Below are 25012 nucleotides of genomic sequence, written 5' to 3' on the forward strand. Positions count from 1 at the left end.
GTCAGGAGATGCCCCTCCTGCTGACAGCAGATTATAGTGGTTTTGAACGCTGCACAACTTCTTTGGCCACAGAAGTAGAAATTCTAGGAGAAAACATTAACTTGGTCTTTTGGATTTTTGTCATCACAATTCTTGTAAACCAGGCAAGACACAACATTCAGTAAATGTCTTCTGTCAGGATCTTTTTTTTTTTTTAATTTAATAAATCTTTATTGTTAAAAAAAAAAAAAAGAAGAAGAAGAAAGCACATTGAGACTGGTTGGAGGGATGGAGGCATGGAACAGGCTGGTCTGATGCCCACATGTTCCTTTTTTTAAATCAGGATGAAGATCATCTTTGTGGAGGCCTCCTATTGGAAGCAAGGGGTCCCAGCCCCACACCAACCACTAAACCCAGGGTTCCAGAGGTAGAAAGAGAAGTCCCCACAACCACAGGCTGTAAAGACCAACAGGGATTATGGCTGAGCAACAAGGAGGCTGCTGAAGACCCAGGGGCTCTTCTTAAAGGGCCTGTGCACAAACTTACATGATCCCATTTCTTCTGAGCTCTGGGGCAGGGCAGGGGGTGGAGCAGACACATATGGGGAGGAACTGGACTATCTTGCTTCAGGGAAGAAACTTATGGGAAGCTTTCTTCCTGACAGAGGAGCTCGCAGGAATCATTGTTCCTATGCTGGGACCTCCTCTGCTGCAGGGCTGACTGGCAGCCAAATCTTAGTCTCCATCAGCCTGGAGCACACTGTTTGCTCTACTCTGGTGATTCCCTGAGACTCCACCCCATCCAATTTGCAGCCCCACCCAAGCTGTTTATAGCAGCTTTTTCATATGAATGGCCTGTCCCAGCTCAGGCTTCAGACTTTGCTAAAATCTCTCAAACAAGCAGCAGCTGGTGACAGTATGCCCCAAATCTATCAATAAAAGGCCCAAGACCTGGCACTAGCACCAGCCTACCTTGCTTCACAACTGGGTCTTGACTGAGCACCTCCAAGCCCAATATAAACAGCAAATAGCAGCTGTCTGCAGCTCCTCTGTAGCTCCTGCACCTCCTGGGAGGCCCTAGAGCTAGTACACCTGGTGGACAGCTTCAGGCTATAGCAGTTTACAACTCTACACATGCACAAGTGACACACTCAAGGAGAAGACTCAGTGAACACCAAAGCTCCACTGAAGCAAGTCCTGCTCCATAGAGGTGTTTCATGCATAGCTCTCCCACTGTAGCCTCAGCTGGTCCTCACAGCCAATTGGTATGGAGGTCAATTCCTCCTAGTGATGCCAACAGCAATCAAGACTCAACTACAAAACTGTGCACATAGCCACACAGGGACCTAGAGTGCCCAGCTCAGGTGACTGGGGAGGCTGAGCCACTGGGCCCTACACGACACCTACTACACAAGGCCACTCTACCATTTCCAGGAGACATAGCAGCTCTACCTAATACATAGAACAAACACAGGGAAGCAGCCAAAATGTCGATACAAAGAAATATGTTATAAATTTAAAAAAAACAGAAGTAAGCAAACTACTGAATACAGAGTTCAAAACCATGGTTAAAGATTACTCAAGGATCTTCATGAGACTTTCAAGGATCTTAGTGAGGATTTCAAAGACATGAAAATTTCAAAGTCAGAAATTAAGCATACATAGCATTTGGCTCAGTGGATATAGCGTCAGCCTGCCGACTGAAAGGTCCCAGGTTCGATTCTGGTCAAGGGCATGTACCTCAGCTGCAGGCTCCTCCCTGGTCGGGGTGCATGCAGGAGGCAACCAATCTATGTGTTTCTCTCACATTGATATTTCTCTCTGTCTTTCCCTCTCTCTTCTACTCTCAGTAAATATCAATGGAAAAAAATCCTCAGGTGAGGATTAACAACAAAATAATAATAAAAAATAAAATAAATAATTTTAAAAAATAAAGAAATTAAGCATACACAGCCCGGCTGGCAGGACTCAGTGGTTGAGCATTGACCTATGAACCAGGAGATCAACCCAGATCACATGCCTGGGTTGCGGGCTCAATCCCTAGTGTGGGGCATGCAGAAGGCAGCCAATCAATTATTCTCTCTCATCATTGATGTTTCTATCTCTCTCTCCCTCTCCTTTCCTCTCTCTGAAATCAGTAAAAATATAATTTTTAAAAAAGAAAGAAATTAAGCATACACTAACTGAAATAAAGAATAATTTACAGGGATTCAACAGTACAGTAGAGGATTCCAAGAATCAAATGAATGATTTGGAATATAAGGAAGCAAAAAACACCCAATCAGAAGAGCAAAAGGAAAAAAAGAATCCAAAAATATGAAGATAGTGTAAGGAGCCTTTGGGGCAACTTCAAGCATACCAGCATTCCCATTTGGGACTGCCAGGAGGAGAAGAGAGATAGCAAGATATTGAAAACCTATTTGAAGAAATAATGACAGAAAACTTCCCCTACCTGTTAAAAGAAATAGACTTGCAAGTAAAACAGTCCCAAACAAGAGGAACCCAAAAAGTCCCACACCAAGACACATCATAATTAATGTGCCAAGGGTTAAAGACAGAGAGAGAAATCTAAAAAGCAGCAAGAGAAAAGCAGTTAGTTACCTGCAAGGGAGCACCCATACAACTGTCAGCTGATTTCTCAACAGAAATTTTGCCGGCCAGAAGGGAGTGGCAAGAAATATTCCACATGATGAATAGCAAAGACCTACAACCAAGATTACTCTATCCAGCAAAGCTATCATTTAGAATTGAGGGTCAGCTAAAGAATTTCACAAACAATAAAAAGCTAAAGGATTTTATCACCACCAAACCAGTATTATATGAAATGTTGAAGGGTATTCTTTAAGAAGAGAAAGAAGAAGAAGAGACAAAAAAAAATAGGGTTATAGCAACAAATACATATCTATCAACAATTGAATCTAAAGATCAAAATAAATTATCAAGAAATCTAATGAACAAAATAAAATGATGAATAAAATAGAACCAGAGGCATGGAAGCATGAAGCAGACTGACGAATCTTAGAGAGAAGTGGGGAGAAGAGGTGGGAAGAGATCAACCAAAGATCTTACCTATGAGACAGAAAGTTAGGTGGCGAAGACCTGGGGTGGGGCGGGAACCAGGTGGAAGGAGACATCTGTAATAATCTCAACAATAAAGATTTTTAAAAATTAAAAAGATAAGTATTAGCCCAGCCAGTGTGGCTCAGTGGTTGAGCATTGACCTATGAACCAGGAGGTGCCAGTTTGTTTTTTTTTTAATAATTTGTTTTGCATTACATATGCACATACATATTTCCTTATCTATGCATATGCATCTTTTTTTTAATATATTTTATTGATATTTTACAGAGAGGAAAGGAGAGGGATAGAAAGCTAGAAACATCGATGAGAGAGAAACATCGATCAGCTGCCTCCTGCACACCTCCCACTGGGGATGTGCCCGCAACCAAGGTACATGCCCTTGACCGGAATCGAACCCGGGACCCTTCAGTCCGCAGGCCGACGCTCTATCCACTGAGCCAAACCGGTTTCGGCAGGAGGTGCCAGTTTGATTCCTGGTCAGAGCACTTGCTGGGGTTTTAGTCTCAATCCCCAGTAGGGGACCTGCAGGAAGCAGCCAATCAATGATTCTCTCTCATCATTGATGTTTCTCTCTCTTCTTCTCCCTTCCTCTGTGAAATCAATAAAAATAATTTTGAAAAATACAAGAAATATGTGTTGGCAAGGATATGGAGAAAAGGGAACTCTCATGCACTGTTGGTGGGAATATACTTTGGTGCAGCCATTATATAAAACAGTATAGAACTACTGTATGACCCAGCAATTCCACTTCTGAGTATTTATCCGAAGATAAGGAGATACTGACTCAAAAAGATATATCCACCACTGTGTTTACTGTAGCATTGTTTACAATATAGAAACAACCTAGGTGTTGATTTATGGATAAATGGGGGGAAATTTGTATATATAATATACAACTCAGTCAATAAAATGACATGAATTATTCTTATTTAGCCATGAAAAAGAATTAAATTTTCCAATCTGTAACAACATGGATGAAACCTGAGGCATTATACAAAGTGAAATAAGTCATATAGAGAAAGACAAATATATGATCTCACTTATATGTGTAATGTAAAACACAAAACAAATTCATAGATGCAAAGAACAGATTGGTGCTTGCGGGAAGGAGGAATGGATGAAGGGAATCAAAAGATACAAAAACTTTTTAAATATGTTTTTATTGATTTCAGAGAGAAAGGGAGAGGGAGAGAGAGATAGAAACATGAATAATGAGAGACAATCATCCCTGCACACCACCCACTGGGGATCAAGCCTGCAACCTGGGCATGTGCCCTGATCAGGAATTGAACCCTGATCTCCAAGTTCATAGGTTGATGCTCAACCACTGAGCCATACCAGCCATGCAAAAGATATAAAATTTCAGCTATAAAATAAATACCATGGGATGTAAATGTACAACATAATGACTATAGTTAATAATACTATACTTCATATTTGAAAGTTACTAAGAGAGTAGATCTTAAAAGTCCTTATCACGAGAAAAAAAAAGAAAAAGAATTTTGTAACTATGTATGATTATGGATGTTAATTAGACTTGCTATGGTGATCATTTTGCAATGTATACAAATACTGAGTCATTCTGTTGTATATCTGAAACTAATATAATGTTATGTGTCAATTATGCTATCCTATATAATAAAAGCCCAGCACCGAACGGTGGAACGACCAGAAAAAAACAGTCAACTAGTCGCTATGATGCGCACTGACCACCAGGGGGCAGACCCTTAACACAGATGCTGCCCCCTGGTGTCAGTGTGCTCCCACAGTGGGAGCGCCACTCAGCTGCCCGGGATGTGCAGCTGCTCCCACAGCAGAAGCAGCCTCTCAGAGGGCGGGTCCACAGCCACTCAGCTGACCGGGATGAGCGGTGCTCCCATAGCAGGCCAATCCCCCAGGCCACGCCCCCCACCAGTGCATGAATCCTGTGAACCTCTAGTACCTCAATAAAAAATATTTCATCACTCTTCCCCATCACTTCCTATGCTTAATCACAGGTACTTACCAGCGGACAGCAGAACAAGAATTCTCAACTAATAATGAAGATTCATCTGTCCCAGGACTAGAGAAAGGTTAGGGAATGGGTAGGATGCCCAAGATCTGAAGCCAAATGTAAAGGATGTGACTGCCCAAAGGGAACAGGAGGGCCTGGAAGCCAGGGTGGGAATTTCCCTCCACTCCATCCTACCCTACCTCCAACAACAAAGAATAAAAGAAGACTGGGAATCAAAAAGTAGCAGGCGCCTTCTCTGTCCTGTTCATCATTAGATCTGTAGGGTCTCACATAGCACCTGCCCCACCTTAGATGAATAAAACTTTGCTGAATGGAGGGGCTAAGGCTCTCCAATCCAGCAGGGGTGCCAACACAGTTGTTCTGAGTAAGGGTCTGAGTAGATGAGTGAGGAAGAGAGGCTTTGTGCCATGTACGGTGGCAGTTCTTGTCCTGAAGACTCATCCCCTTGAGCCTAGGCTTTATTATTTGTTGTTTGTTTTGGGGAGTTCGGAGTAATTTATTTTTTCTCCAATTCCTAGTGAACATCATGTCTTAAACAGAAAAGAGAGCTGTCCAGCCAAGTGAGAGAATAAACACAAAGTACTTAGAATACCATGTAAGCTGTGTAAGGTTAAATTTCTTGGTGCCAGTCCAAGCACTTGACAATTTAACCTCATAATACTAGTACATTAGGTAAGTATATAATCATCCCCATTTCTCAGCTAAAGGAACGAGACGAGACGTAAGGAGGTTAAATAACTTGATAATAAGTGATAGAGTAAATAATCTGGAGTCAGGGTGCATGTTCAATCACATAGCAATGAACTGAGCACTAACAATGGGAGATTCAGGAGGGGCATGAATGAAGACACTCAGACTCTTTTTTGCTACAAGTTCTTGAAGATTTTCTAGCATCAAATAGGTTTTGATCACATTTTCTTTGGCCTTTGGTGAGGTCCCCATCAGTTTAACAGGCAGCATAGCCCTGAGAAAAACCATTTCTTTGGAGTCTTAGGGAGCTGGATTCACATTCCAAGTTTACCACTTAACTAGTGAAATTGACCAAATCTAAGCCTTATTGCATAATAGGAGTAACAACCAGCTTCATTGGGAGATCAGAAAAATTAAATATTAAGTTGCCCAGCCTGTGACCTATGAACCAGGAGGTCACAGGTCAATTCCTGGTCAGAGCATATGCTCGGGTTGCAGGCTCGATCTCTAGTAGGGGGTGTGTTTCTCTCTCCCTCTCCCTTCCTCTCTGAAATCAATAAAAATATTTTTAAAAATTAAGTTAAACCATATGAAATTGCTGTTTCTGGAAGTCAAAACAGAGGTGGATCTAACAAAATAGTTAGCATTCCTTTGTGCCTCTAATTTTTAAAAACTCCAGCTCTAAATTCTTTTCTCCTATGCTGCCTAAGGTATAGTCTAGCTCAACTGTTTGTATCAACCTTAGGTATCAGAAGTTGCATTTGACTCTGAACAGCCTCAGGAGACTCATTAGTTCCTACAAGGATCTGGGACTTCTTTCCAACTAGCTACAAGCACATCCCTTGGGGGCCAGAGAAGTCAAGAGCCATTGTGGCACAATAGTAAGAAGCTAGGAAAATTTCTGGGCAAGTAGAAGGGGAAACTGAGAAAATTAAACAAGGCCAAACAAGTTTGCGCAGTTTGTAGCCAGCTTGTAGCAAGACCTTACCTTCCCCAATGACACTTGAGAGCAAATGATTAATACCTCTCCTCCCAAACCAAAGAATACAGGAAAGGGGGGAGGGGTTATCTCACCCACTGAACAAAGAAGTCAGCAGTCTTGGGACTTGCCAAGATAAAATCACCGGATGTTCTCATAAATTCTGGGAAAAGCCACAACAAAGTAAAAGGGGGACCTTAAAATTTAGTCTGTTGCCCGAAATATCCAGGCAGGAACCTATAAAAGGGTAAAAACCGCTTGAACCCCATGGAGCAGTATGCTCAGTTTAGCTGAGTGATTGCTTGAGCTATATGCCAAATTTATCCTATATAATAAAAGGCTAATATGCAAATTGTCCCCTCGGGAGTTCAACCAACCCGGAGTTCGACCACTTGCTATGACGTGCACTGACCACCAGGGGGTGGTGTGGAATGAAGGAAGGCCCCAGGCAGCAGCCAGGGGCAGGAAGGCTCTCATCACTGCCCCTGATCACTGGACAGGTCTAGGGACCCTACCTGTGCACAAATTTTGTGCAGCAGGCCTCTAATCTTTAATAGAGTTGGTTGCCTTGCTTCCTTAATAAATTCACTTGCTTTGCTTCAACACTGATGTCTGTCACTCCTTTGAAATCTTTCTTAGAGCCCAAAAAGGGATAGCCCTCTCCCTCCCACTCAGAGGGCTGACCCTTAACACCACGGCAGTTCCATGCCCTACCTACCACACACAGAATCAGTGCACACTTTCACCCTTCCGTCTACAGCCTATTTTACCCTTGTTTGTCGCTGCTGTAGGGTTAGTGAGGTTGGTTCCATTTTCAAATGTAGAAACTGAGGCCTAAAGAGGGTCTGGCCTTGTCCAAGGTCTCAGACAACCCCTGGTGTTGGAAGTAATGAGATTTTGGCATTAAATCAGCCCAGGCACTGCCTCTAGTTATGACCTCTGCAAGGTCCTTGAATCTCTCTCCGAACTGTTTCCTTTTATGGAGAAAAGCACTAATACTAAGCATAGTAACCTCCATCTTATATAAAAAACTGCTGTTTGAAACTCTCTGCTATTGTTAGATAGTCCCTAGTCCTGTAAACTCTGTCATTATAAACTCTGTCACTTTAAGACAGTCTGTTATTCTGTAAAATAACTTTGTTTTTTAGTTCAAATAATAGAAAAAGATAAACTTAACTGTCTGACCTTGCAAGCTAGCCATCCAACGTAATAGATAATTCCCATATTCTTATGCCAAGTACAAACTCATTATGTATTCAAGGTTACAACTGTCTGTAACAATAACTCACACAGAGCCCTTTGTAGTATCTGCAAAGAGGCTCGAAAAGTATAAATACGGGAGACTTCCTCTGTGTTGGGGTTCAGAGATTTGGAAAGAGACACTTCCCTCTGGGCCGCGCACAATAAACGACTCCTAATTAATTGACTCGTTAAGGCATCTTGTATCTCATTCGATGATTTACAATACAACAATACCTCTTTATCATACAGTTCTTTTTGGTTCAATCCAGGCTCTCCCCGCTGGTCCTTGAGGGTTCTGGCTGTGGCAATGTGATCCATGACACATGCGGAGACCACGTGCGCACAGGGCCTTAAAGACGCCCCCAACTCTCCATAAACATCAACATTTGATTTTCATTAGAAACAGAACTAGCCAGGACAATCCCAAATTCAGACCTACTACAAGTACGGAAATGCGTGGGAAAGGAGACTGAAATTACCCCGCCCCGGAAGAGCGGAACGGCTGGGCCACGCCCTCAGTAGGCGGGGCCGGAAGCTCTGCGGCTACAACCCGTGCCTGCTCTCCACCATCTTGTTCAAAGAGAGCACCTCCCTTCCTTCGTTAGCCATTAGGCGGGGCTTGGCGAGGCCATGGCGACTGAGGAGCGCAGCGGGTACGCGGAGCGAGCCTCTACCCCAGGAACCTGGCCGGGCGGGGCACAGTCTGCGGAGCCGCCCTCCGGGCGAAGTGGCTGCGGGGTCCCCCGAATGGGGGAGCAGACCCCGGCCGCTGTGGAGAAGCGTGGGCCGTACATGATGGTGCGCGTGCCTTCCATTCAAGCCAAGCTGCGTGAGTGCGGCCCGATGGCGTCTGCCTGGGCGGTCTGCCGCGTCCCCCCTGGCGGGCCCCGGAGCCCCGCTGGGGCGACCCCCGAGAGGCACCTTCAGCCCGCTCCGGTCCCCGATAATCTGTTCGACAAGAGCAGGTTCCTGGCGTTTGGGAGAAACTGCCGAGTGGGGAACACCCCGCTAACCTGGACCCTTTGACTTCCAGAGAAGCACCGGGACCTGGCCAAGGCCGCTCTGCGGAGAAAAAGCATGCTGGGGGCCTCGCCGAACCGCCCCGACTCTTCAGGGAAAAGGTGTCCGCAGGCGCCACCTCCCCTGTGCAAGCAGTTTTCTGAGAAGGCTGGGAGACACTGGACTCACGTTTAAGGCCCAGCTAGGGATTCCCCTGACGCCAACCTGTCAGGTTCACTATTTTAAAATAGGAAGGAAAACGACCTTTTTCTTTTTTATTTCTTTAAGAATGTGATGGTGTCAGGGCAAGGGCTGTGGAATACGAGTTTTGTCAGGGCATAGAATCATTCACTGTCTTAAGTTAGGGAGGAGCATAATGGCTGGGCGCCCAGGAGTGAAGATGGACAGCAGTATGGGAGGAGCCAGTGCTGTCCTGATTGGTGAAAGTTTGGCTTTTCCTGGGTAGCAGTAGGGGGAGTGGTGTGGGGAAGTGCCTGTATAGCATAGCTGGCGGTGGTGGCTGTGTGACAGGTAGAACGCAAGTCAGGAGTAGAGCCGTTCTTTTTCCATAAGGGAAAGGATTCTGGCTTTCCCTGTAAATGCTGGTGCTTCATCTATGCTTGATCTCTTCTCCCATCTTCCCTCAGGTCAGTGAAGTTTAACAAGGGCTATACTGCTCTTAGTCAGAGTCCAGATGAAAACCTGGTGTCCCTCAACTCTGACAGGTGAGTGCTCTCCTTGGAAATACCCCTTGGGGAGGGACTTGGGTAAAATTGCAGATCGCTTGGTGCCTTCGCTAGTCCCCTATCTCTTCCAAAACCCTTCATGCATGTTCCAGGGCTGTCTTCTTTGCAGCACTATTCCATCCCAAGATGGCTTGCTTAGAGGACTCAGAGGATTCATGCTGCTCTTGGATTTGGAGCACCAGCCTTGTCTGGAGAAACCATCTTTCCCTATTGTGTCTTGCACTGTTAGTGACAGTGTCCTTGTCCCTGCCGGAGCCATTGAAGGAACCATTTGTACACTCAAAGCAAATTCTGGTCTTGAATCCTATGGTGTGTGGTCTTTACTTCATAAGTACTGCAGACCCTCTTGCATGCTTGTCACCTTGTCATTTGCAGCGGTGCTTCATAGGCATCCCCCTGAATTAACTGTCTTCCTCTTCTCCTAGTGATGGGGAGCTGGAATCCAGATACTCCTCCGGGTATTCCTCTGCAGAGGCAAGTGCAGAGTGCCTTCTTGCGTGGGGCCAGGCATCAGGCAGTGTTATCACCACTGCCAAGTACTTGTCTAGTGCCTGCTGTATGCACAGCACTATGCCAGACTTCCAGTTGGTTCTCCAATCTACTCTGTCCTCTTCCCACAGCAGAGGTATAGGTGTCTGAGGAGGGCTGTTGATAATTCAGGAGACCATAGACCCTTAGGGCTGGAAATGGCCTCACAAATCTTCTAGTTCAGGCCACCACTGAGAAAAGGAATTCTCTAGTTCCGTGGTCGGCAAACTGCGGCTCGCGAGCCACATGCGGCTCTTTGGCCCCTTGAGTGTGGCTCTTCCACAAAATACCACGGCCTGGGCGAGTCTGTTTTGAAGAAGTGGCGTTAGAAGAAGTTTAACTTTACAAAATTTGGCTCTCAAAAGAAATTTCAATTGTACTGTTGATATTTGGCTCTGTTGACTAATGAGTTTGCTGACCACTGCTTTGGATAAATCCTAGCCAAGTGTTTACCAGCCTCTGCTTGGTTGCTTCTTGTAATCAGGTACTCACTACCTCCAAGAAACCTTGTTGCCCGTCCTCCCTCCAGCACATATGCACAATTCCTTCTTCATGCAGCTCTTAGAGCTAAGTCTTCCTTATTAATTTGAAATGACTCCTGCACCTGGACTCAGTGGTCCTAAGCCTGCCCTCCAGAGTCACACAGTCATTCTAGTCTCCCTTTTTTTGATAGTCTTTTATCTGACATCAGCATTCCTGCCCCTCCCCTGGCCACCCTCCACCAAGCTTCTTGCTTCCAGGCCAAACAACTTCTGTTCATCTATGGGAACTCAGACTGAGATACTCTTGGGCTGGTCTTTTGGATGTGTTTCCAGAGTGATTGTCCCAGACAAGGGATGTAAAGTTCTGGCATGTGCTTTTGACAGAAGTAAAGTGCTCGGGACATGACTGTATACCACAGGTATTTCTTCCTTATACTCCTGGAAACGGTTGACTAACCCCAAGTTTCTGCCAAAGAAAATAGAGGCAGTTTTTAAATTGCATCCTCCTTGTATATCTGGGTGCCTAAGATTGTTAAAACTAAGAAAAATTAGCCAAGAACCAGAGAAAGTCCTACACTGTTCCCAGTCTGACTTTCCTTCTGCTCAGAGGAGCTGGTAAAACCAGACTGACAGGTTCCACTTTGCAGGAGATGAGCTCTGCAGGCATCGAAGGACAATATGTCCAATGATAGTACCGACAAAGCAGCTCTCTACCCTGTTGTACTGTAACTTATATTTCTTTACTATTCTACCCCACCGTTTTGGTGTTATTGTCCCATATTTTTCAGCCTTCATAGGGACCAGTCTGGGTTCCCAGTGGGAATGATCAGAGCATTGATTTTCAAACATTCTAGAATCTGGTGTTTACATCAGATTCCTCCATATTTAGTGAGAGTAGCTCCCCTGGGGGTTTGTGACAGTGCAGTCTGGACAGTACTGGCTCAGGCTCCTGGGTGCCTCTCCACTGCTGGCTGAGGCACAGGTAGAAAAAGCTGACATTTCCACCTGCAGTCCAGGAATGTATGGGGTTGACCTGAGGGTGGAGAATGGACAGGAAGCTCTGTAAAGGGAATGTGAGTCTGCATTTTGGGCAGCAGTTATTTCAGCTTTGCAGGCTGGCTTATAGTTTTCTCTCCTGCTCTTAGCAGGTGAACCAGGATGTGAGCCGCCAGCTGCTCCAGGATGGGTATCACCTGGATGAGATTCCAGATGATGAGGACTTGGACCTCATTCCCCCCAAGCCTATGGCCTCAACGTGCTCCTGCTGCTGGTGCTGTCTTGGGGGCTCTTTCTCTTGTACCCTCCAGTAGATATAAGTCCCTAAAACAGACTTTGCTTGCCATGCCTGCAGATCCCTTTTGGCTCTTCATAGGTCACAGACTGCATTCCCAGAATCACTTGAGGTACTGGCCTTCTGGGAAGTCAGTGACCTGTAGTTACCCCTTACCTGGTGCTTCTCAGGCAGGAGGCCCCCCCTGGATAATAGGGTAATATGTGGAATTCTGCTGTTGGAGCAGAGTTTGGTGAAACCATTTAATAAGGGCAGGAATAGAGGAATTCTGATTCTTAGGGTGAGTGACAATGCTGGCTAAGAAAAACACTTGAAGACATCTTGACTGGTATTTGTTGTCATGCTCTTTGGATGGAAAAGAGCTTTTGTGCCCAGATTGTGTTGGATGGTGTTGTGTGGAGGCAGAAAATTTGTGGCTTGCAGCTGGGAATCTTAGAAAATGAATTTATGTGGGACCAGTTCAAGAAATTCCTTAAGCTCTCCTTCCTAGCTCCAAGATGGGTTTGCCCTTCAAGAGAGCATAAAGCTTTGGCCCTCTTCTGGTTGTGCCTGACTGTTGGAAGGAGGATAGCAGCTTGCTTGATGACACAGCAGGTTCCAGAATCCCTGGACCCAGAGCATCCCCAAATGGTCCAACTGAATGAGTAGGTTTATTTGTCATTCCTTGGTTGCCATTCTCCACCTTGGTCTTAGGTAGTTTCTCCATCCAGTTTTGGAGCTAAATGTTGGCCAAGAAGCCTGCAGATTTTGGTTTCCAGGAGTGGGAGCTGCAGGGAGCATTCAAGTATCTTTCTATTTAATAGCCTTGTAAACTTGAGAAGTAGCAATGGGTGAGAAGTATACTGGCTAAGCTGTGTGTGGGCTCTGACATAGATGGAGACTCACAAACAGGATGGGGAGTAAGGACCTGTGCAGCTCCCAAGGCCTCTGCCTGAGGAAATAATCTGCCATTGCAGAGGGCCTCCCTTCAACCCAATGTGGACCATTCTATTGTGTCCAGCTGTCCAGATTCCTCTGACCACAGTATGGGCCTCACAGTAGATACTCAGGATTGGGCTTTTTACAGTAAACCTCCGCGTGCAACACAGCCTCTCAGTCCCCAATGTGAACACAGCAAAGACACATAATCCCCTCCATGACCCTACTAAACAGCATACCTTGCTAGACCACACGTCTCCCTAGAATTTAGTTTTAGTATTTTAGTGTTTTTTTGCCTTACCTGGAACCGTGGTGAGAACTGAATGGGAGTGCGCAAGGGGTATGATAGTCAGGATTGGATTGTGGGTCCCACATGGGAAAGTGCCTGGTCTCATGACTTATTTGATGCCCTATCACCACTAGGGGTATATGAGGGATGGCATGGACTCTTTTTTTGCTCTCCTACTACATGAGGTGATTGAAAAGACTGAAAATGTCAGATTAAAAGGCCATATTTGTCAGAGGACTAGACTCATGAGGGTAATCCTATTAGCTTGATTGGCATCTATATTGGTGCTTTTCTCAAATCTCAGAAAGCTGAGAGGAATTCAGTATCTAGGGGGCTGTGGCTAACTTATTCTATAATCTCACAGTGCACACAGCAAGAGAGAGATGGGACAGGGACCAGAGGCACTACTGGGATAAGGGCGGCATATGGTCATTCTGTTCTGGAATGGGGCTCTGCAACTCTACATAGGTGCCCACTTTCTGAGCACTTTGAAAATGCAGGGAGTGAGGACATCTCCATTCTGAACCCCTTGCCCACCCACAGATATATCCAGGCCTTTCTGGCTTCTGCATAGGTGGCAAAATGTACACAAAAGGGCTCAGATGTAGGACAGTGTAAAGGAAGACAGTGGTAACAGGAAACCCAGTGGGGGCCAGAAAGTGGTTGTGGCAGCCAAATGTAGGACAATTTTCTATGAGGGAGGTGGTTAGGACAGTGGACAGAGTAACCTAAGCATTTGTTAATGGCTGGTGCGTGCTGAATGTGGCAACAGGAACCCAAGACCAAGGCCCTCAGGATCATTGTTGCTGTTAACACTAGCATATTTGGCTGCAGTGGTTCCTGAAGAGGATGTTCCCGAGCTGAGTGGGAGGCATTATCTTTGTGGGGAAAGTTGCAGGAACCTGAAAAAGGGGACAGTGTGTAGTGAGGCAGGATAGGTATGGTCAGTTGTTTGGGGCCAGAAGCTAAAGTATCACCAAAGGGCACCAAGAAGCCCAGTACCAAACAGCCTTATTGAGAGTGCTGGGTATTCTGTAGGTGACAGTGCCCTGGGGACAGGGATGTATTCAGGGTTTACCTGACTGATGGGAGTGGTGCTCTATGGTGTTTACAGAGTACTCTACAGAACTCTTGGCTAAGGCTCCACAGCTCTGTAAGTTTATAATAAATACAGCCATGCTAGTTGAGCTCTCTGTTGCAATAGGATTTTTAAGAAAGGTCCAGGCCACAGTCATTGCCACTTTTAAATTCTAAAATAAAGAAATATCCAAATAGCCTGGCCAGTGTTGCTCAGTGGTTGAGTGTCAACCTATGAACCAGGTCACAGTTCAATTCCCAGTCAGGGCACATGCCTGGGTTGCGGGCTCCATCCCCAGTGGGGCATGCAGGAGGCAGCTGATCAATAATTCTCTCATCATTGATGTTTCTATCTCTCCCTCTCCCATCCTCTCTGAAATAAAAATATAGAAAAGAAAATAAATAGCCTAATAGCCCCAGCTGTGACCATTTCTCCTAGGAGCTCCTCTCTGCTCTTCCCAGTAGGCTTTATTTTCAGACCTGCTTCACTGGAGACCATGGATTGAATCAGCCTTTGCATATCACTTCTCTTTAGAATGAGCTCCCTTTGACAGACCCTTTTCTTCCCAGGTTTGTTTGTTTTTAAGCCAAGGACATCTGGGGGCCAAGAAAACCCAGAACAGATTGGCCAGAACTTTTTTTGAAAGTAGTTTCCTAGAATTCACTTGAACAGGGAGTCTAGTGTGGCCAATAGCCCAGAAAGATCCTTTTGTAAGTCCAAACACGTATCCCACAGGAAGGAACCAATAGCCTGGGTTTCTGCTTAGTCTGGGGTGATAAGCTCTAAGACTGTTGGTCAGAATCTTCAGTGGCAAAACACAGCTGTGCTGCCTCCTCCAGAAGTGTGTCCCCCTGAGATGGTAGGCACAGGGAAAGTTATATGCCCTCCTAGGTACTTCCTGCCAGTAGAAAAAGTACCTAGGCTGCTCTTAACAAGAATTGTATTATCTTGTCCCTGTATCTATAATGACTGACTGTGCTCCAGAGTAGTGGCTAACAAACTTTGTGAAGGGCCAGTCAGTACTTTGCAGGCTATACAGTTTGACATATCTGCTCAACTTTGTAACCTGAGAGCAGGCAAGGGAGTATGTAAATGAGTAGATGTGGCCAAACCTAGCCTGCTGGTTTTAGCAAGCTAATCTCAGCCCAAAGGCCAGCTCAAATCCTTAAGAATCTTGCTCTTTTATACCCACTTTCTTCTGTCTGCAGGGCTGAAGGGCCCAAGGCCTGCCTGTAAGCTCTGCATCTGAGGCTGAAGCTGGCCACACCTTCCTATAAAAGTGCTCTAGAGCCCAGCCTACCCACTTCAGAGACTGAAATACCAAAGATTCAGTGCCTCAACACAAGTGATCTTTTAATTGCTTTGACAAAGCAAGAGGGTGACGAGGAACAATACTGGTCCACAGGCCTAACCTTTCACTCCTCTGCCACTGAAGAAATGGGCACTCCCAGGGCCAGAACTGTTCTTAGATATTAGTTACTACCCTTTTGCTGTAACTGATGTTGAGCTAACCATAGATTTCACCAACTTGTCTAATACTGTAGGTAAAATAGCTGCTCTATCCTGCATTGAATTTGTGTCAGGTGTGGTGAGAATACAAATGGAGAATTGGCCCTTACTCCTCACATGGGCCCCTCCCAGGAAGATGGTTCAGCCTAGGCTTGCTCAGGAGTCACTGCCTTTTGAGTTCACTGCTCTATACCAGCTCTTCTAGGAAGTACTGAGTCCAGAGCAGGGAAGGAGTTTGGGCTGGGCCTGAGGATTTAAAAGTGGCCAGGATTTAGGATGACTGGGCAAGAGAGCCAGGATGGCTATGGCCTCTACAACAGACAACAAGCACGAAATATCAGCAGGTCCTCGGGCACAGTGAGCTTCAGTGAGACACTCTCATTGGCCCCAATGAAGAGCACCCCACCACGCTGCAGGGGGATTACTTCCTGGGCTGTGCGAGTGCTGGCTGTCACTGTACCCTGCACCATTAAAAGGATGCTGGCGGAGTCCAATGCTGAGACTTTATACTCAGTGACTGAACCAGGAACCTGGGTGGGAAGAAACGAAAGAATGATGTAGCTCAGACTCTGCTCCAACAGCTCACAGGCACAGGACAACCCCAAGGACCATCTTCTCTCCCACTGCTCAGGCTCTTGTCAGCATGGAGGCCTACATCTGGACCCTGGTACAGAGAGGAGTGGGCAGGCCCTGGGCCATCTCTCACCAAATGAACTTAACAAGAAAAGGAAACCCAGCCCCAAGTATAGCCCACAATGTGTCTCTTGCCAGAGTTTATCATGCCCCACAAAAAAAGCAAAGGACACCCACCATGGCCCCCTACTCACCTCCATCTTCATAACAGCAAAGTCTGGTACAGGGGGTGCATAGAGAGAAAGGTAGGGGTCTTCCTGACTCCATTTTGGAGGAAAGAGCCTGTCCTTGCTGGGGCTGGAGGTATAGCTGAGCATTTCACACAGAGTTGGCACATCGATGAACTTTGATGTCAGGCCAGCACGTACAGTGTTGTCTGAACACGCCATGCACTCCACACAGTCTGAGGACAGAATTGTCATATGCTAAGCTGATGAAGGATGCCTTGGTGTTTGGCTCTCCAAGGCTGGTCCTTCAAACTTGAGCACTACAAATCCACAGCAGCTAGGTAAAAATGTGTGAAATGCATTCTCTGGGAAAATAAGCTAAAATGTTGGACACCAAGAACAGGTGACAGTTCACCCGCTATTAGGGATAGTCAGGTTCACCTTTGGGGAGCCACAACCCTCCTCAGATTCTTAATTCTCCCAGAAACTCCTGTCCATGAATGGATATAGGGTCAACAATCAAAATGGAGCACCCTTCTGTGGCAACATGTATTTTAATGTAAAATCCTTGGGTTAATTAGGACAAAAATGAAGGCAGTGTGATGCAGGGGAGAGAACAGACTTGATCCAATATAGCCTAGGTTCAAATTGTGGTTCCCACACATTGACAGGGTTTAACATGAGTATCATGACCTCAGGGAGTTGGTATGATGATTCAAGCAGTGTCTCTAAGATCATCTTAGTATTCATCATCCCTACTGGCCTCTTCCCTGCTGACCAGGAACTCTGGAACCCTGGGAAGTCAGAACTGGATAGCGCCTTAAAGGTCTCCTCAACCACCCTTTCCGCCATTTGTCTGGATGGGGAAACAAGGCCCAAGGGAAATGGCAGTGGGGCTCACTGCTAAAATGTGGCTCACCTCCTTTCAGGTAGGCATGGGGCACATTGGCCTCAAGAAACATGGCTTCCCCTGGCTTCAGGGTAAGCAGGTTCAGGAAGTAGATGGCAAAGCATCCAATATCACCTGGATACTGCTGGTGCAGCTGCAGTAAGAGCTCCCCACAGATGTCTTCCACATTGTTTCCTGCAGCCACTGAGAATCAGAGCACCCCAAGAGCATTTAGGTACACTCAGTGGTATTTACAGCCCCACCTTAGAGAGTCAAGTGCCTGCCCACAAGAATCTAAACCAGCCACATGCTCAACCTTTTGGAGACCAGCCTGCCTTGATATTCCAGCTTATACAGATCCCATTTTTTCTGTATGCCCAGCACTACACTAGGCATTAAAAGATCTATAGAGTGTGGCCTGGCCAGTGTGGCTCAATTGGTTGAACGTCATCCCATGCCTGTTCAATTCCCAGTCAAGGCACATGCACAGGTTGGGGGCTTGATCCCCAGTAGGGGGCTTGCAGGAGGCAGCCGATGGATGTTTCTCATCGTGTTTCCTTCCCTCCCTTTCTAAAAAGTCAATAAAAACATTAAAAAAAAAAAAAAAAGAGCTAGTGTTTGTTTCTCACCCTCAGCACTATTGACAATTTGGGCCAGGTGATTCTTTGTTATGGAGGCTGTCCTGTGCATTGTAGGATGTCTAGCAGCATCCCTGAGTTCTACCCACAAGATACCACTAGCACCTCAACCCAGGTTTTTGGTTTTTTGTTGTTGTTTTTTTAATCAGAGAGGGAGAGAGAGTTAGAAACATCAATGATGAAAGAATCATTGATCAGCTGCCTCCTGCATGCCCCCCACTGGGGATCGAGCCCACAACCTGGGCATGTGCCCTTGACCAGAATCTTTCAGTCCGCAGGCCAATGCTCTATTCACTGAGCCAAACTGACTAGGGCTCAATCCAGGTTTTGATAACCAAAAATGTCTCCAGATAATTGCCAATGTCCCCTAGTTGAGAACCACTGTTCTAGGAGCCCAAAATCTAAAGAGATAACACAAGAATTCAGCCTTTCCCTTTTTTAGCACTGAAAGTACTGCATCTCAGAAAATGACTCATTCCCAGGTTGGTCACCCCAGATAGCATGAGACAGAATGCACCAAGGGCCAAAATGTGAGTTCAGCTTGGGCTAGAGTGGTGAGGGAAGATTTTCAGAAATGGGCAGGGAGTGGGGGGGTAGCAGCTGAGTTGTCTTAAATGTATTGGAGGGGAGGGTATTTGTAAGTAAAAGCAGAGTGTGTCAGTGTCACATGAAGAAACCAGCTGGTCTACATTGGAGGGTTGTTCTGAATTCATACAGACGGCTGAATGCCTACTCCAGGCTAAGCACTTGGGACACAGAAAGGTCAAGGAGACAGGTCTATGGCCTGTATGTGCACATGATATAGACTCACAGGTGTCAAGGGCTATACCTGACATATGAACAGGGTGCTGTGAGATTTCCAGGTAGAAGGAATCACTTCTGCTGTGAGTGCAAGAATCCCTAAAGGGACAGGCATTCAAGCAGAGAAAACACCAAAAAAAAAGAACAATTGGTAGACTTGGATAAAACAGTTACTTGTGGCTCAAAAGTAGCAGGGGAAATGTGTAGAGACAGAATCAGTAGAGTTCTGGGGTTACCTGGAGAAGGAGCTGGGGCCTCATCATGTGTGTCATATAAGCTCATAGGTGAGAGTCCATTCTGCCTTGTTTTTCACTATTGATTCTCTAACCCAAAGATGACCACACCCACCACAGTCATTCCCTGAACTCTCCTTAATTAGCACAAGGTTGGGCACCGGGCAGGTATTTAAGATATATTAATTGAGAGCTCTGAGCATCAGGCCTATAGAGGAGAGAGAAAATCCCCTTCCTTTTTCCTGTTATCTAGCTCCAAAGTGCAAATCCATCCATAGGGGGCAGCTGTATGGCTGAGGAAATCTCAGAATTCCTGGGTGAAAAACATCCTAATTGTCTTCCAGGCCAATCTGTCTCCAGCCATCTAGAGAAGATGGCCATTTAGGGCCCTGGTCCACAAAGGTTAAAAAATAAATGCTAAGTCACCAACAGGCCACCTAAGTCCGGCCTGTTTTAGTGTTCCACTTGAGCAAAGGGGTTGAGAACCCTGTCCCCACAGCCGTGTCTGTGCTGGGGACCTAGGACAGGATGCTGGTCCCAGCCCATGGTGACACCCACCTTGCTGGGAGATCCGCTTCACCAGCAGGTTGAGCTGCTCCACCACCAGCTGCTTCTTGCTCTCCATCAGGTGGGAGAAACCGCTCTGCAGAGCAGATGCCATGGCCTGGGAGTCGTGGCTTAGGCTCTGCTTTAGCTGGGTTGTTGCATTATCTCCAACTAGGAACTGGAACTCAGGCACTTCTGCAAGAAGGCCAGGCCAGGCCCATATCAGGAACCCACAGAAGTGGGAAGTTGCAGGAGGCCTATCCATCCCATCCCTAACCAAGAAGTCAGGCAGTGCTAAGCAAACTGCAGTGAAAACAGACTGCTCACCAACCCTCAGCAACCACACTAAGCCTGGTCTTACAGGATTATCCCAGTGGCTTCACAAATTCATGAGGCTAACCAGCCTTTCAGTTCCTGTGACATTCAACCTCTGTTCTTGGCCACTGTTCTAGCTCAGCCCTGTTGCCCATGTATTCTAGCCCCAATATGCATGCTGTCGGCATTTTGCTCAACCTTACTTGTCAGAAAGGTCACAATTTCCTCAACTGGCCGGAAGCCACATAAGCCCTGAAAGGAGGTGAGGGCAATGGCCATTTCTGGCTTATGGTTGGCATCAGGGTAGTGCTGTGGAGCCTGGAGGTGCAGCTTCTCTGCCAATTCCTGTGGGATGGCCAGGGGAAGAGGAGGAAGGTCAAGGTGCAAGCCATCATCTAGCAGGATACCAGTCCCACCCAGGCCTTGCTCCCTACCCTCCCAGGCCCCAGACAGCAGTAGCTTTCTACTTCTAGCAACAAGCCCAATCAAGGCATAATGCAGAAATTCCAGGTTCAGCCAACCAAGGGCAGAGACATGGACCAAATCTGGGGAAGAACTGGGGCAGTCTTAAGAGGCCTGGACTGTGAATCAGGAAACCCAAACACCAAGCCACACTCTGAAACTAACAAGCTGTGTGACTTTGGGTAAATCCCTCACTTCTCTGGGTCTTACTTTGCTCATCTAGAAATGAGGAGTTTGGATAGGCAAATGCTTATGATGTTACTCATGGGCTTGTTGCAGAAAGACTCCCTGAGGGTAGAGCCGAGGCAACAGCTAGGGTACCTGCCCTGCTCTAAAAGGTGAATTCCCTAGAAGAACCAAATAGGCAAATATCAGATATGAATAGTCCTGGGCTGGGTAAAGTGAGAGAAACTCCCCTGGCTTAGGCTGGTCAGCTGTTCACTTAGACTTAGCTGCCAGCATATGTCACCATCACCTGGCCTTGCCAAGTTGTCAGGCCTGGATTTAGCTTTGAGCTGAAGCCTAGCATAGGTAGGGTAAAAGCAGCAGTAAAAGTTGTCAGAAGGGCCGGACTGGCGTGCTCAGTGGTTGAGCATCAACATATGAACCAGGAGGTCACGGTCCCATTCCTGGTCAGGGCACATGCCTAGGTTGCAGGCTCAATCCCCAGTGTGGGGTGTGCAGGAGGCAGCCGATCAATGATTCTCTTTCATCATTGATGTTTCTATCTCTCTCTCCCTCTCCCTTCTCTGAAATCAATATATATTTTAATTAGAGGGCCTTAAAAGTAAGCTTTTCTCTACCCTAATTGTACCCCATTCTGATCCTATACCTTGTTAGGGTGTGCCTGGATGGAGAGGGCTGTTTCAACCGAGAGCACTTTGAAGAGGAAGGGCAGCTTGCCATTAAAGGTGTCCTTGACCTTTGAGCCCAAGCAGTCCTGGTTCTCAGCGATCCACTGGCCTAAGGTCCTCTGAGAGATGCGACTGTCAAGAATCTTGGCATCTCCCCGGGGGTGGGTCCCCATCCACAGCTGGAAAAACAGGAAATTTGGGAGGAAAGAGGGAAAAACATACACCACCAGTTTGCCTGCCCCAATCCCAGAGTTACCCTGTGTTCCCCATAGGGCAGCTGAATCCCAAGACAGGCCTCCCAGCACTGGATATAAATGCTCATTCAATCATGGACCTAAAGGGAGGCAGCGGACCCCAGAATACCAGGAGTCAGGAGACCCAGGCTCTAATCCAGGTTCTGCCTCTAACCAGCTGTGGAGAATTAGACTAGTTATTTCCTGTCGCTGGGTTTCGGTTTCCTCATCTGTCCAACAAGGAGAATAACACCTGCAATGTCAAGGTCACTAGAAATCTCTGATGCTCAAATAGCTCCGTGAGGTATTAGCATTCATTTATGCCAGTCTCAGATTTAGAGGCTAAAGCCTCCCTATGCTTTGGCTTTTTCTCTACTAAATGGGCAGGAGAAATATATAGTATTTTAACTTTAAAAATGTAAAAAGTGGCCCTGACTGATTTGGCTCAGTGGATAGAGCCTGCAGACTCAAGGGTCCTAGGTTCGATTCCAGTCAAGGGCATGTACCTTGGTTGCGGGCACATACCCAGTAGGGAGTGTGCAGGAAGCAGCTGATGGATGTTTCTAACTCTCTATCCCTCTCCCTTCCTCTCTGTAAAAAATCAATAAAATATATTTAAAAAAAAAAAAAAAAGTAAAAAGTGCCCTGGCCGACTCAGTTGGTTAGAACATCATCCCAATTCGCCAAGGTTTGTGGGTTTGATCCCCACTCAAGGCACATACAAGAAGTAACCAATGCCTGGCTGGCATGGCTCAGTGATTGAGCGTCAACCTATGAACCAGGAGTTCACAGTTCCATTCCCAGTTGGCATATGCCTGGGATGTGGGCTCGATCCCCAGTATGGGGCATACAGTAGGCAACTGATGAACGATTCTCTCTCATCATTGATATCTCTGTCTCTCACTCTCCTTTACTCTCTGAAATAAAAAAATAAAAATAAAATCCTATATAATAAAAGGCTAATAGACCAAACAGTGGAACAACCGGTCACTATGACGTGCGCTGACCACCAGGGAGCGTGTGCGGAACATGGCGAGCAGTGACCCCCACCGCAGCCTCGCGGCCCACAGTTCCTTTCAAGGTGCACGAATTCATGCACTGGACCCCTAGTTCATAAATAAAAAATAGAAGCAACCAATTAATGCATAAACAAGTGGAACAAACCAGTGTCTCTCTCTACTCAATAAATACTTTTTTTTGGTTAATCCTCACCCAAGGATATGTTTTCCCCCATTCATTTTTGAGAGAGAGTAGAAGGGATGGAGAGAGGGAGGAAGGGAGACAGACAGTGTGAGAGAGATGGATTGGTTGCCTCCTGCACGCAGAGGATTGAACCTGCAACCCAGGTACCCGCCTTTGACAGGGACTAGAACCCATAACCTTTTGACCCTTCAGTGCAGGAGTGGGACCAAGACTCTAACCACTTAGAAACACTGGCCAGGGCAATAAATAATTTTTAATAAAATAAAAATGTAGAAGTCAAAGTAAAAATTTTAATTGTCAAAGAAGACTGAATAAGAGTTCTTTGAGGAAGGAAATACTGGAAACCCCAGCCTATTATGAGAAAACCTTTCTTCTTTTGGTGCCACCATCTAGGTTCATCAACCTGTACTAATCTGAAGAACCTAGAGGACCTCTTTCTTTGCAGCTTCCCCCTCCCAGGCGATCCACGTGCCTTGCCTCAGGTCCTTTTAAGTGGAGGAGTCTAAGTGGGCTGCCGGGCTCTCACCTCTGCATATGGCTTGTCCTCTGAGATCCGGGCCAGTGGGTCACTGCTGGCCAGTAGCCGAGCCACTTCACTGTTTGAACCCATCTTCCCCCAGGCATACTGCTGCACCACACAGGAAAGTGGGAATACTGGGGGCACAGACAGAGAGTCAGCTTCCACTCCACCCCTGTGGCCTGACTCTATTGTCCCGGGGAAACTTGACACGAGCTGAGGGTTTTGTCTGAGGGGCAAAGTCACATAAGGGGTTTGTAGTTGTTAGCTGAGACCCTTCTCTGCAGGCCCCAATGTTCCTATCTATAAAACGGGTAAGAGGATCTTCTGCTGACGTGGGGCAGATGGTTGCACCGAGATGACGGGGAGGGAGAGGAAGAAACCTTTTCCAATGCACGCTGTCTCAAAGCGACCCTCGTGCGGCCTCTTCCCTAAAGACCTTCCTCGAGGGCTGCAGTAACGACTCAATCCCCATCACAGGTAACCCTCCCCTGCCTGACGCCCATCCGTCTTTCCACAAAGTCCAGAGGGTGGGTTTGACCTGCCATATCAAGTCTGGAAGGTTCCCCAAGGATGCGATCCACACCCTCGCTCTCCTGCACCCCGGCGCAAAACCCACCTCGCTGAGAGGCCATCCAGGCAGCACCGGACCTGACTTCTCCCACGTAAGCCTTTCCCGGCAGCACCCGCGCGGCCCCTCTGCGCCCAGAGCTTCATGGGATACGTAGTTCCTCGAGAGCGAGAGCCTGGGAGGCGCGGGAGCCCCCTGCGGCCATTCCTGCAATCGCTCTCCCACTCTCCAGTAACCAGGAGAAGCCTCCACCAGTTCAGAGGCTTCCAGTCTGCAATCCTTAGATCTAAGTGTTCATTCGTTCCTCCACTGGACACATTTTTCGAGAACCTGCTAAATGCCAGGACTGTTCAAAGGGCTGGAGATACATCGGAGGACAAGATACTGATCTTTTTGCTTCTGTAGAGTTTACATTCTTGTGAAGGGAAGACAGTCAAACAAGTATAATAAATAAATAAATAAATAAATAAATAAATAAATAAATAAATAAATAAATAAATAAATAAATAAATAAATCGTATAGTATGTTGAAAAATAAGTGCTACAAAAAGGGGGTGCGTGGCAGTTTGCAGAATTTAAAATGTTGTCTAGGTAAGCCTCATTGAGAAGCTGACATCTAGGCACAAACTTGGAGGTGAGGACAACAGAGTGTTCTGGGCAAAAGAAACAGCTTGAGGGAAGGCCCTAAGGTGGGAACATGGGAATGTGCCTGACATGTTCTGGAGTAAATAGCAAAGAGACCAGTGTGGGGGGAGCTAGTGAGCAGGACAAGGGTGGTCAGAGGGGAAAGGCAGTGAACAGAACTTTGGAGGTCATTGTGAAGACCAGGTTTTACTCTGAGTATCATAGTCATTAGCAGGTTTGAACAAAGAATTGCTGTGATCTAAGCAGGGACTCATTGATACTTGATCATGATGGTAAATATCATATGCAAGGCCCTTAGCCTGTCTGAGCTTCTCTTTCTTCATCTGTAAAAAGGGATAATGCTGGACTGACAGGCTTGTTGGAGGGTCAGATGGGATGATGTGGGATTCAGGAAGGCAGTAAGTTCTGGGGTCTCCTCTCATCCTCCCTGCCCTAAGTTCTATAGGACTCAGAACCCCAGCCCCTCCTCCAGGCTGAACTG

The 25012-nt window shown here is 46.5% G+C and overlaps 2 protein-coding genes across 9 annotated transcripts; one reads left to right on the top strand and one right to left on the bottom strand.

Annotated features, from left to right (window-relative positions):
* Nucleotides 1-8494: 8494 nt before the first annotated feature.
* FAM219B (family with sequence similarity 219 member B) lies at nucleotides 8495-15608 on the top strand. 6 transcript variants are annotated; one of them, XM_080644923.1, is made up of 5 exons: nucleotides 8495-8813; nucleotides 9018-9105; nucleotides 9631-9708; nucleotides 9839-10038; nucleotides 10155-10707. In XM_080644923.1, exons 1-5 carry the CDS (start codon nucleotides 8615-8617, stop codon nucleotides 10358-10360), a joined length of 771 nt encoding a protein of 256 aa, XP_080501049.1. In that variant the 5' UTR covers nucleotides 8495-8614; the 3' UTR covers nucleotides 10361-10707. The 6 variants fall into 6 exon arrangements, with proteins under 6 accessions (XP_080501049.1, XP_080501050.1, XP_080501051.1 ...); XM_080644925.1 differs by having other exon boundaries at nucleotides 8496-8813; nucleotides 9822-10038; nucleotides 10155-10705; XM_080644927.1 differs by lacking the exon at nucleotides 9839-10038 and adding an exon at nucleotides 11888-14690 and having other exon boundaries at nucleotides 8499-8813; nucleotides 10155-10203.
* A 36-nt stretch (nucleotides 15609-15644) lies between these two features.
* MPI (mannose phosphate isomerase) lies at nucleotides 15645-24024 on the bottom strand. 3 transcript variants are annotated; one of them, XM_080644896.1, is made up of 8 exons: nucleotides 23935-24024; nucleotides 23325-23452; nucleotides 21341-21541; nucleotides 20250-20391; nucleotides 19744-19926; nucleotides 17544-17717; nucleotides 16652-16860; nucleotides 15645-16354 (listed from the first exon to the last, which is right to left on the bottom strand). In XM_080644896.1, the coding sequence occupies exons 1-8, from the start codon at nucleotides 23948-23950 to the stop codon at nucleotides 16136-16138; spliced, it is 1272 nt and encodes a 423-aa protein (XP_080501022.1). In that variant the 5' UTR covers nucleotides 23951-24024; the 3' UTR covers nucleotides 15645-16135. The 3 variants fall into 3 exon arrangements, with proteins under 3 accessions (XP_080501022.1, XP_080501023.1, XP_080501024.1); XM_080644897.1 differs by lacking the exon at nucleotides 17544-17717 and having other exon boundaries at nucleotides 15682-16354; nucleotides 23935-24007; XM_080644898.1 differs by lacking the exon at nucleotides 19744-19926 and having other exon boundaries at nucleotides 15682-16354; nucleotides 23935-23997.
* Nucleotides 24025-25012: the final 988 nt, after the last annotated feature.

This window comes from Plecotus auritus (genome assembly GCF_963455305.1).
Source record: "Plecotus auritus genome assembly, chromosome: 1".
In the NCBI taxonomy this organism is placed as follows: domain Eukaryota; kingdom Metazoa; phylum Chordata; class Mammalia; order Chiroptera; family Vespertilionidae; genus Plecotus; species Plecotus auritus.